This window comes from Antennarius striatus, chromosome 18 (assembly GCF_040054535.1).
Source record: "Antennarius striatus isolate MH-2024 chromosome 18, ASM4005453v1, whole genome shotgun sequence".
NCBI lineage: Eukaryota > Metazoa > Chordata > Actinopteri > Lophiiformes > Antennariidae > Antennarius > Antennarius striatus.
The window spans coordinates 12,617,689-12,630,305 of NC_090793.1; the positions used below are offsets into that span (position 1 = coordinate 12,617,689).

General features: G+C 39.3%; 1 protein-coding gene across 1 annotated transcript; it reads right to left on the reverse strand.

Moving 5' to 3' along the window:
* Positions 1-904: 904 nt before the first annotated feature.
* c1ql3b (complement component 1, q subcomponent-like 3b) lies at positions 905-2,362 on the reverse strand. The gene is made up of 2 exons (XM_068341036.1): positions 1,748-2,362; positions 905-1,418 (listed from the first exon to the last, which is right to left on the reverse strand). The coding sequence occupies exons 1-2, from the start codon at positions 2,360-2,362 to the stop codon at positions 1,239-1,241; spliced, it is 795 nt and encodes a 264-aa protein (XP_068197137.1). The 3' UTR covers positions 905-1,238.
* Between the last annotated feature and the right edge of the window lie 10,255 nt (positions 2,363-12,617).

The following is a 12,617-nucleotide window of genomic DNA, read 5'->3' on the forward strand; positions in this document are numbered from 1 at the left end:
TTTCTTTTGTACGTAATTGTTTCTCTAAACATTTTTATGGGATCTGAACATGAGAGTGACAACAATTAGTATGCTACTCAGCTCTCCTCGCACTGCTGCTGCAACAGGGGAGTTGTGCTGTTGCCCCTCAGTGGGTCTCTGGGTGTCTGTGGCAGGCTGACGATGAAGGACATCGTCTCCCCCTTCATCTGGGAACAGGTGGCCTCACAGGGTGACTTCACGGCATGATCAATGGCGTTATCGCCACGGCGAACAGCTATGCATCTTTTATCTTTTGATAAAATGAGAAAGTTAGCCGTATGATGTAATAGTACATTACATTTTACACACTGGCTCACATATTTGTTTGGACAGACTTGACAATTGGCAGGCAAGTTGGTGCAGGTCATCTTCAAGTGCAAGGAAACATTTGTGTCGATCTGACTGTCCAGCATTGAAATGGTGACTAACCACTGAAGAAGGATGCTGTTTGTTAGTGTTGTCAGACTTGACCCAACCTCTGTCACAAGGAGAAGAAGAATGACTCACAATGATCATTTTTTGGTGGTAGTGTTTTAGTATGGACATCAGAGTGGCCTTTTACATTTATAACTTCCACTGAATGTTATTTTTTATAATCATGCATTGATACATTAATACAAATGCAACACCGATCAGATAATCTTAAAGAAAAGTCGCTTACATGGACCAACAACATTGGGAACTGGTGATTCTAACATCCATTATTGAGGGCTCTTAATGTAAATCTCAGTATATTAACAACAGCTACAGTATGATCACCAGCAGCAAACTCAATTTGCAAAGCCAAACCTTTTGTTAGGGGTGCAGATTTACATATATATATATACATATACAGATATGTATATATATATATATGCACACACACAAACACACACACACACACACTGTATTTACACTACTTTTTTCTGTTTTTGCCATGGCAACACATACTTATATTATTATAGTTTAAATATTGTAACATCTAGTGACAATTTGACAAGGGTACAATTCCACATTGCACACTTCAAATGAATGATTATTACTGTAATTACTTTACTCTTCATTGCAAAGTGCAGCTTTCGCAAGACGTCCTCCACACCTCTCCGGACTCTGGCTATATGGGAAAATGGTGAGCTCTGTCTCTGATAATCCAACTGACATTGAGTTGAGTGTGAGCAGTGAAGCAAGCTATATGCAGGACAGATTTCTCCCCACCCTCAGCAGATCTTTTCAGTGTATCAATCGGCGTATAACATGAAGCCAGAGAACGTGCTGTACTTGTTGTTGTTGCCCCCATGCGCCTTCCCGCCGTCCAGTTTAATGTAAATCTCGTCTCCGGGCTCGAGGTGTAGGACAACACTGTTGCTGGCGTAGTCGTAGTTCTGGTCGGCGTCCTGGGCGATGGCACTCGCTCTCACCTGGGAAGCAAATTTCATGCTGATGAAAAGATTCTTCACTTGGAAAACAAAACCTCGGACAGCTCCTTCAGTGACGTCACAGACACGTTACTGTCGTTTCGAACTTCTATTTAATATTTACATGTAATTTTTCGGGGTATTATATTTGGACTACTATGTCTCTTAATACAACTGTGCGTAAAACCTGTGCGTAAAATGCAAAAAAATAAAAAATAAAAAAAATCTTTGGTCAAGTGCTGCGCTCTCTTTCACCGAATACTGAAAACCAAAAAAATAAATAAAAAAAAATCAGAAAAAACAACTTGTCTGATAATTATGTAACGTCATACCTGGTTGTTTTTGCACAGATCAGCCCACATGCTGGTTCCATCTCCACCTCGCATAAGCACGTGGTAAACAAAGAAATAAATCCCCGGTATTGAGCAGGTGAATTTGCCTGTCGAGGGATCATAGTGGTTGCCCAGATTTGTGACAACGTCGTCGAATTTCAACACTTCATATCCCTCGTGTTGCTTCTTTAGTCCTGCATAAAACGCAATCTTTGGAACTGTGTTATAAGTGGCAGCGCTGATTGCACCGTTGGGCCCATTTATTCCGGGGACTCCTGGTGGACCTGGGGGGCCCTGCGCTCCACTCTCTCCGCGCGGACCAGCAGGTCCAGGTGGTCCGGGTTCTCCAACGGGACCCCTCGGACCCATCCTCCCGACGCGTCCCGGCTCCCCTTGAGGACCTTGAATGAACGTCGGGAGCGACTGAACCAGACGGTTGTCTTTGATCGGGTTGGTTGCTGTGGCTGTAGTTGCTGTCCCGTGAGAGTCGCACACCATTTGACAGGATCCGAGCATCTCATAGCGGGCAGGTGTCCCGGCGGTGTTCACCATCACCGGGATCAGAACCACCAACACCAGCAACAGCACGACGCCACAAACACCGGTTGCGATCATCTGCGCTCTGCGGATTCGCTGTGTTCTCCGGAGTGTATGGTCTTCCAGCCTGCTTGTGGACGATGCCTTTGCTGAGGGAAGAATTTCAACAGTTCCTCTATTACAGCGCAACTTTTGGAGATAAAATAGTCCTTTAAAAGTGGATGCGCAAAAGTAACCATCGACAACTTTTTACGCGCTGCAGAATGCTTTCAATAGATCGAGCTCCACTTTCTCACAAGAGAGAAATAAAAAAAAACGACATTAAGATTTGTGCAGCGCAAAGTCAGCAGCATGTGAATCTATCTACCCATCGTGGTGCAACAGGAGAATCTGGGCTCGAAATGAAACGTTACCTGCTTCTGTGCCTAGAGAGCAAGGGGAGGGGTGGACGTGATGGATGAGATAGAATCCATTCATTTTTTTTCCCAATCAAATAGAGAGAGAGCAAAAACACACAAACAATGATGCAACTTTGAAAGTCTCAAACGCAATTGTGCATTTGTGTCATTTTAACGACATTTCTTACAATATGCATTGCCTTTTATATTGATACCTGCAGCGTTACTCCCCACAACACGTTATCAGAACTTCTCCAAACAGCTCTAAAGGTCTTAAGCATAATTAGGCCCATTATGGACAAAAAGCTACACTTCTTTGGCACCTGGTCACACCTCAATGGCTCTCCCTGTCCAATTTATCATTTGGAGAAAATCTATAGAGCCCCTGAAAGGAAGGAGGAAGTCAGTAGGAGGCGGCAGTGAAGGATGACTTCACACAAATATAATGATGAAATGACTGAATGTCCAAGCCTCACCAAAAAATTGGAGTAAAATAATTTAATTTATCATCAATGGGAATTGATATCAGTATATGCAAGAATAAAATCTGATCAAATATATGAAATATGATCCACAGTTTATCAATTTCCGAGATTAACACAATTTAAATGCCCCACAGAGTACCAAACCTTTTTAAGATCTGAGTGATGAAGAACTAATTATTGGTGAGAAGGACTGTCACTCTGTCAGACACCCCCCTGCCAGGTGAAGAGATCGCTGATCAGGATGGGGAAAAACAGATAGCCTTGTTTGTTTGGAGGAAGGGTGGTGTTGATTGCACCCTGAATGAGATTCTGTATATCAGTGTGTTTGTTGATTCATGATCCACCATACAGGAGCATTGATTTTCTTCAAAAAGGTGTAATTAAAGGTTTGTAAAAAGGACAAATAGCAGAACTATATCATTTTATTAGCACCGTATCTCTTGTTTTGTCAGAGAGTAATTGTTAAAAAAGTTCATTGGGTGTATATTTTCACATTTATGTTGCTAAAAAATGTGAACAAAACACTGATATATAGTGGCGATTGACATTTCTTTAAATTTGAATATTTAAATCTTAAATTTCAATTTTCAATTTATTTTGTGGAAAATCATTTTATATGGTCTGCTTAGGTTTAGATAGAAACCTAAGAGAACTTCAGCCCATCTTTGCTGGAGAATGACCGAGCCCTTGTTCTTCTCATACTCAATCAGGATACTATTTCCTTTCACCAGTGACCTCTTTGAATGTGGAATGATCCAGTCAGATGTTTTGAAGCATTAAACAACTTACCCAGTTTTTGGTTGCCCCGTCACAACTTTTTTTTAGAGTTGTGCTGTTTGCATTAAATTCAGAACGCTCAATTAAATGTACAAAAATCAATTAAGATGACGAGATACAACTTTGTATACATTGACAAATTGTCTTTGTACTGTTTTCACTTTGACTGAATGCCCAGGAGAATTATTAGTTAAAATGTGTCAGTAAATCAGAAAGAGGTGAAGACATCTATTTATGAGGAATATTTGCCAGATTTGCTGATTTCGTACTTTCAACATAATTAATGAAGATAAATTTTATCAATTGTCTTATTACACATTTAAAGCAAATTGTGGTTTCTCAGTGTCACAACAGATTGTGGTCTCATTGATGCACTGACCAACAGAGGAAAGATCAGCAGCTTTCATAATCAATTATTATACAGAAGTCATACAGTCAGACAGATTTTGACCATTTACTGTTTTTATTGTAATTACATCTGCAGTACTAAAGTCTAGAAATCATCTTAAGCTTTTTACGACCAGAGCATCTGGCCCATTGTTATTGCTGACTGCTCCCATCAGAAATGGAATACATTTGGACCAATTTTTTCTCCTCTTAAATAAGAGACATTGAAAAACTTGATAATAATTAAAGGGGATGTGCGAAACAACAAAAGTCTCAAAGGGTTTAAGAGATAGTCATGCAAAGGCCTGGTTCCCATCCAACTTCTGTATTTATTATTGGAGAATATATGGGCGGCATTATTATCATATAACCCAGACACAAGGTCTGTAATGCTGCTCTAATCAATAATTGGATTCATGCACAACCAAGTTCGATGGTTGTTTGTATCTGGAGTAAGCAAACTGTATGAGATGGAATTCTACTAAACTACAAGAACGGATTGGGAATGGGGTTACAAAAGTAACCATTCAAATTCTGGTGAACTAGATGGGCGATAAAAACATCCAGCAACTTCTACTGCATTATAAAGTTTGTTGAGGTAAGGTAAACAATCACTCCAAAAACTCACGTTAAAAGTGATCATGTTAACGTTATTATCGGCAACCTCGCCCTTCAATCAGGTCAACAAAACTTTCTGCTAATTTTTAATCTCATTATGAAATTTTTCTTTCACAACCCACAACTTAATTGTTTGCATTTGACCTCTAAACTCTCATCAGTCATTTTTCAGACAGGATAAGCTGTCTATTCTGTGAAAATGCATTGAAGAACTATTCTTACCACACTGTTGTTAAGTCAGCCCATCCCTATGACAAGACATGATGATTGGGGAGAAAAATGGCATCTATTAGAATTCTATGTTCTGGGTCACCGGGATCAAGATCATGCTATTGCATTCTGGAGATGGAGCGGTTCATCAAACAAGCTGTGAATGCTCACAACTCTTCAACATTTTTTCCAAATTATTAAAATAATATAACCACAGGAACAACAACAAACTGCCAGTACCCTGTTGGATCACCTAAGCCTGATTACCTCACACTGGTGTTATGCCAATAGGATGCTCTTGGTGTTTGTATGCCTTCTAATATCATAACTCTGGGCCAAAGTGAAAAATTACAAAAACACCGAAAAACCTGTGGGGTTGGCTGGGTGAGCAAACATGACAGCATGAACATCCTCCACCCACTCAGACCATCTTTAGTGCTACTTAACAATATTTTCGTTCTAAACTACAGAAAGATGAACGTGGTGAACATTCAGTCTGCTGAATTAACCAGATTAGCATTGACATGCTGATCATGTTAGCATCATGGATGTTGATTTGCTTCCCGAACATTGGGGTATATAATGGTTGCCGGTGAGGATGCCATGAAAATAAAGTTAGTGGCAAATTGGCATCGTTGCCAATTTGCAACATGTCCAGAGCAATTCAGTGTAAATTGTCTTTTACATTTTCTCCAACAACAACACAAAAAAAAATCATTGGTTGTGTTTTATTTAATTTCCTCCCATTCATTGTTACAGCTGAGCTTGTGAGGGCACTGCAAGTGAGCTAAAATATATGGCCATATCTGAAAGACCACACATTTTCAGTGGGATGGGTGTTAAATGAGAAATAGAATAGTAATAGTATATAAAGGCACACATACACACACACAAACACCCTCACACATAGCTGCCGCAACGGGACACACTGCAGCAGCTATGAGTCAGTGAGCATTTGTTAATGGTCAGGCTCCTTCCCTCCAGTTGGCGCAATGCTCCAACATCTCAGGGAGAATTGTTGACCAGAAGCCAGAGTGAGCAGCAGTGTCAAAACCCACCAAAAGCTGTGAAAAGAAAACAAAACTTGTATTAAACAGCTTTTCACAGGATCACACCAAGTGAGTCACTGTGCACAATTTTACCTCTGCAAAAGATTTGTGTTGGTTTGTTTCCTCGTTTTTGCTAATTCCTCACATTACTCAAACTTACAGACTTTTGCTACTGATTTCATGGATTATACCATTTTCCTTCACCGCTTTATCCGCCGTCACGGGGAGCTGGAGCCTATCCCAAGCAGACTTGGAAGCACAATTAACCTGAAGCGCATGTTTTTGGAGGTGTGAGGAAGCCGGAGAACCCGGAGAGAACCCACACAGACACGGGGAGAACAAGCAAACTCCACACAGAGCGGGACTCAAACCTGGAACCGCCTTGTTGTGCGGCGATAGCACTATACCCACTGCGTCATTGTGCCGCTGCTTCATGGATTTGTGCCTCGGATAAAAATAACACAATGAAATCATCAAAAAACCTAAAACATAGATTATGATCTGGATACAAGTAATACATGGTGATCCTGATCGTTTAAACTTAAAGGGCTCAAAACAATTCACTGACTGCAATAAATGATAATGTTACAAACTGACAAACTTCATGTGCTGATTCCACACGCTGTCAGCTTTGACATATATCAAACATAACTGTAATCGTTCCTGGGGAAAACCATCATTAGTGACAAATTAATAATGATGACATGTGCGATTCCAAATTATATGGGTAGGTCTTAATGATAGAGGAGTTTTATTAAAAGGGTGATACTATGGAATTTGAATACTGTTTTTAGGTGTAATGACATAATGTGGAAACTAAGACATCTTAAATGAAGTTTTCACCTTTTGAGTGTTGTCTAGATTTATTCAATTTTTAATGAACTAAAAGCACAATCTCACGTGTCCGAAGTTTGCTTTCATCACTCTTCAAAATCTTACTTACTCATCTCACCTCTGCTTATGTATTGAAAGATTCCTCTGGTGGTGAAGAACCCTGACAGGTTGTTTTGAGTCTCGACTCTGGAGTTCATTTACAACCAGTCAGGCAGGAATCCTAAGGGAGCCTGATGATTTTTGACATCCGGACAAGCAGATGTTCCGAGGACATGAATAAAACATGCGGCCCATCTGACCAGACCAGAGTGTCTAATGAAATATGAGGCGTGATTTCAATTCACAAAAAAATCCCTTTGTCAGATGTAAGTGATGTTACATTAAATATGTATGGGATTTATGTAGCCTGACATGGGTTGTTAAGCAGTTTTGAAATGTTGATGACAATCAAAGCTGAGACAGGTTTGTCAAAGTATTCAGTGAGGTGAATGAGAAGGAGGCTGAATGATGTCTCATTACCAGCCAGGAATAAGAATAGAAATATTATGTGACCAGTGATATCAAAGTGTTTATCAACAAAACAACATGTGTCTCACGCAGTTATAAGTTCTTTGGTACTTTCACACCTTCTGCTCTTTTAATATTTAAATTCAGCTCAGCATGGGGAATCAGAATGAGTTACCATGCCACCCATGAATAGCCAGACTAGTTCTGCGTGTTTGGTACAGGAACAATCACAAACCTCCATTCAAGCACTTTGGCTTAACAGCAGGATTCAGCTCTTTAAAAGCAAAAATCACTGTTCAGGGTAAATGGTTATTGTTTCTTCCAATTTTATTTTTTGCTTCCAACCAACAAGCGCACAATTATTTAAAAAAACATTTTGATTTCTTTGAATGGCCTTTTGTTGGTGTGCTGCTGTTCCTGTCAATGTTCAAACACTGTGGGAGTCAGAACTCTCAGTGTACTTCATTCCTGTGTGGATAATTTGCTTTATGTGTGAAAAATCAAAGTACACTCTCAAACTACACTGAAAGTTAAATATTTTCCACATTAAAGGAAACAAATACAGGTAATACAGGTGCAAGTCAGACAGTTAGAACATGCTTTGACCATTTGTATAGAAAACACACGGATGTCTTTGATGACAATCGATACTTCTCTCCCGTTTTTGTGTTTTCATTTTAATCTCTTGGTTTTCATTCTGATTCTTACCTCTCCTGATGCACAACTAGTAAAATGTCTTTTTGTCAAGTCATATTGTCTGGAATTCAAATCGATACAACTTATTTATGTAGATAAATAAAATCATAAACTAAGATATTTAGCTTGTTTTCCATGCTTATAGCATTGTTCTATTTCATTTTCAGCTATATTCCATTCTTAGTTCCTTTCATGTTTCAACTTATTTTGAGAAATTTTCAAACAAAAAGTTGATTTCTGTTTAAAGTAGTTTTGGTGCTTTCTGCATTTACACAATTATGTTTTAGAAATTCAGTTCTAACTGGTACAGAGCTGAATAAACATGAAGATATTGTGTTGAATCTATGTCAGTAAAAATAACTTTTTTCACAGCAATGTCAGTCCTTTTCATTCTTTTCCACTTTGATACGACTTCACATAAATAGAATAAAACAAAGTGGCCTCACATAACTATTCAGCTTCTTCAGGAGTTGCAGCAATTGTGAAAATTAGAAAGAAAGAAGAAAGAACGTAATGAAAGATACTTCATTAATCCCTCAGTGGGGAAATAGTTTTTTCACCCTGTATATTTCAGACTCACACAGGCTGGAGTGCACACACACACACACACACACACACACACACACACACACACACACACACACACACACACACACACACACACACACACACACACACACACACACACACACACACACACACACACACACACACACACACACACACACACACACACAGAAGGGCCTGTAAATATGCAATTAAGGGAGACGAGATAGCTGGTCGAATGAAGGGCAGCAATGTAGCAGCACTGTAGGAGCAACCTGTGTGGTTTGGTACCTTGCACAAAGGCACAATGGCAGTGTTCAGTGGGTGAACTGACACCTCTTCAGCCACCAGTTCACATTTCATTCTTTGGTTCACGTTGGCGGCCACCCCTTCAGTCCCCAAGCCAAGTCCTTGTGGACTTGTGGTCTACTTTTCACTTTAAACGAAACTCTCATATTAATTATATCTAATAGTTTGTAATTAGTTAAATTAGTTCAGTCTAAATCAAGATTAAAGTGCTCGTAATATTTATAATAATATACTTTTAATACACTGCTTGGTATTTTTAAGACTTGCTGATAAAAGGGGCGGCAGTGGCTCAGTGGTAAAGCAGGCGGTAGCGCGGGTCGTCCCATGAATCAAGATAGGCGGTTTGATTCCCCCCCCCCCAAAAAACCAAAAAAACCAAAACAAAACCCTCCCACTGTCAGCTCACATCCGGTGCACTGCCGAGGCACCCTTGAGCAAGGTGCCGTCCCCTTTACAAATTGCTCATCTGAGGCGCACCAAGAAGGAGCTGCCTGCCACTCTCCCTCCCTTGCATGCCTACAGGCGTGGTGTTGTGTGTGGTGTGTGTATTACAGGGGCCTGTACACACTAATATGCATGCATGTGATTTGATTTGATTGACTAACAAATACTAGAGTGTGCATTCTTAATTTCCCTTCGGGGATTCTAACAGTGTATAAAATTAAATAAACAATTTAACAGTATTAAAGTTTAGGTGCCTCTGGGTATATTGCAAATTTTAGTAGTCGTGAAAGTAGTGAAAATGTTTTCTGTCATGTTATATTTGTTTGGCAGTGTGTGTAACTGTCTCAGAGGAAACGTTCTCCCTTGTATTCCAGGAGGGTTTTGATTGCTCTCAAGATTGCAACAAGGAATACAGAATAATAACAAAGGATTATAACAAAATAAAATCCCCCATGCAAAAAAAAAAAAAAAAAAAACTAAGTAGATTGATTTTCATCAAGATGTCGGTCGATGCACCGTTTTGCTAATGACATCAGAGGGTGGAGTGTCACATTTTCTGCCGATGAAATTGAACGGTGACGAGAGGCTTAGTGGCAAATACAATCGAGGAGTGTAAACATACCAAAGGCTGCAAAAGGCTGATCAATGCCTCCAGTCTGGGATTGATAAATTACCTCAAGAAAGAGACTGAGGTGCGAGGGCACCAGAGAAACCTGATCAGAGCAAGATTTATCACCCAATCTCTGCATCCTCACTCCTCTCTCTCCCTGTTTTCTCCTTTCTCTGCCCTTCTTCATTCACTGACTTTAACTTGTCATTCAAAAGAGTGAATGACCTCATAATGACCTCTTAACCTCATGTAGCTGATACACATAAAAAATAAATTACCTAATGAGAACAATAACTTACATTTCAAAAGAATAACGCCACATTGAATTATTGATTTACATCCATGAAGTTGCAAAAATAAACTTCAAATATGCAACCTTAATATAACTACCCCAATTACTAATATAAAAATATAAAATATTTAAGTGATCTTTAAGTGGAACAAAGGAAAATTAGCGCACTGTTGTCATATCTGTCTGTTTAATTGAATCTAGAGGTATTTCCTTCAATTTAGGCCAGTAGAGGGAGTGCATTCTTAACTTCCCTTTGTGGATTATTACAGTATATATATATATATTTTTTTTTATTTTTTTTTTAAACAATGATAAACAGCTACAGTTTACCAAACTACTCTACACCTACTCTGGCCTCCAATCAGTTTTACTTTGGGGAGGAAGAGGGTGATCAAACAGAGACTACAGTACATTGATGCTTACTTATTGACCTTGTGTAACCGTGTTTGTCTTAATGCTCTGTGAAAATATTTATTGCGACTACTGGCTTGAAGGTGGGATTGATCAAATGTACCCATCTCTTATACACATCCTCAGGCTTGCTACTCCTCTGTTGTGTCAATGTGACACAGGCTGTGTAAAGTATTGGGAGTGAGGAAGGTCCAACCAGAGAAAAGGCAACAGAAGGTAACGACATGTATTTACCAGCAACTCTATTGTTCACTGATTAATGTTTTATTATGCTAGTTTATTCTGCTTGTTTTAACCCCCCTCCGATGCTAATGCTTAACTAAGTTGCTCTGCTTCTGATGGTACAGCTATGTTTGACACACAGGTATGAAGTAGGTGTTAAGCTTTTCATTCAACAAATGCTAAGAATTTATATCAAAATATTTACTCTTCTACAGGCGGATGTTTCTCCTGAAAATGCCATTGATTTCCTAGTTTCTCTTTTCCCCATCATCTTTTTTGCAGGATTATAGAAACAGCGCTTAATGGATTTTCCTGAAACTTGCTGGTAGTGTTGGACATATCACAAGGGAGACGGTGGATCCAGAAAAAAGTTATGCTCCAAGTTTGTTTTTAGTTTCTTCAACATTTTGAGAACTCAGAGGGCAGCTGTTTGAACGGTGCAGATATCTTGATCAACTTCCTGTGAGTAACGTAAGTGCTTGTCAATTGTTCAGTTCATGCTCAAACAGAAATGAGAGACAAGATGCAAAGATGATACTAAATATTACATGGATGCAAATCAATATCAAATTCTGATACAAACACAAATTATGTGACATAGGAAGCAGAAATCTGTTTTCAGCACAGCTGTTGTAGTGTGGTAACCCCACAATAAACAGACAATAGTCTGGGTGTTAGTTTGAGAAGCTTTCCCACAATTAATTGTTTCCCCTTTCAGCGTGTTTAGTTTAGAAATCAAACCATGTAATATATACCTTGTGATATTGTGAAAAAACAAAAAAAAACAAAAACTCATTTAGATTCCAGCTCTTTGCGTTCCACAATCCTGCAGATCATCATAGCCAACAACATATATAGCACAGTGCTAATCCCCTTTGAATATTTTTGTGTAGATTGTCATTCATCCAGGTCATGGTAACGCTGTAGGCTGTATCACAAGCAACTGGCCTCCCTTTAGTGTCTGAAGTCATTTTGCCTCGTCTCAAGTAAAGAAGCCTCTTGGATGAGAGTTGAAACATCTCTGAACCCTAAATAGAAGCCCGGGTTCTTCTGATGAACCTTTGGGGGCTGTTAAAATGTCATGTTTTCCTCTCTGCTGCATCCCTTTGTCCTCCAGCAGGAGCTCCGAACCAAACGCGTAATCACTCACGTGCAGGCTGTGAATAAAATGTTGAATCACGAGGTGCATTTGAGGATTGACGGTGACAATATATAACAGAATATAAATGTTACTGATGTGCTAATCTAATCTCTGAGAAGAAGATCAAAATAGTGCTGTGAGTAAATATTTGAAATGACAAAAATAGTTTTCTTTTTCTGAGTACATAGAGAGCTGTTTGCCAACATGTCAGCCATATCACCATCGCCATCATTTCAACAGATTTTTGTGCTGGACCCAGACAATTTCACACATTTTGCCGTATCTGTGGTTCATGACATTTCTTTTAAATTCTCTATAAGACTATACCCTGTAGTGTTTTTTAAATATTGCATAATGCGTAATAAGGATGAGGAAGAATGAGTTGACAAATCTGAAA

Bases quoted from the DNA above. Each gene is read 5' to 3' on its own strand.
- c1ql3b (XM_068341036.1), bottom strand. From the start codon at position 2,362: ATGATCGCAACCGGTGTTTGTGGCGTCGTGCTGTTGCTGGTGTTGGTG. The intron at 1,419-1,747 runs GTATGACGTTAC...TTTGCTTCCCAG, and splicing joins ATCTGTGCAAAAACAACCAG to GTGAGAGCGAGTGCCATCGC.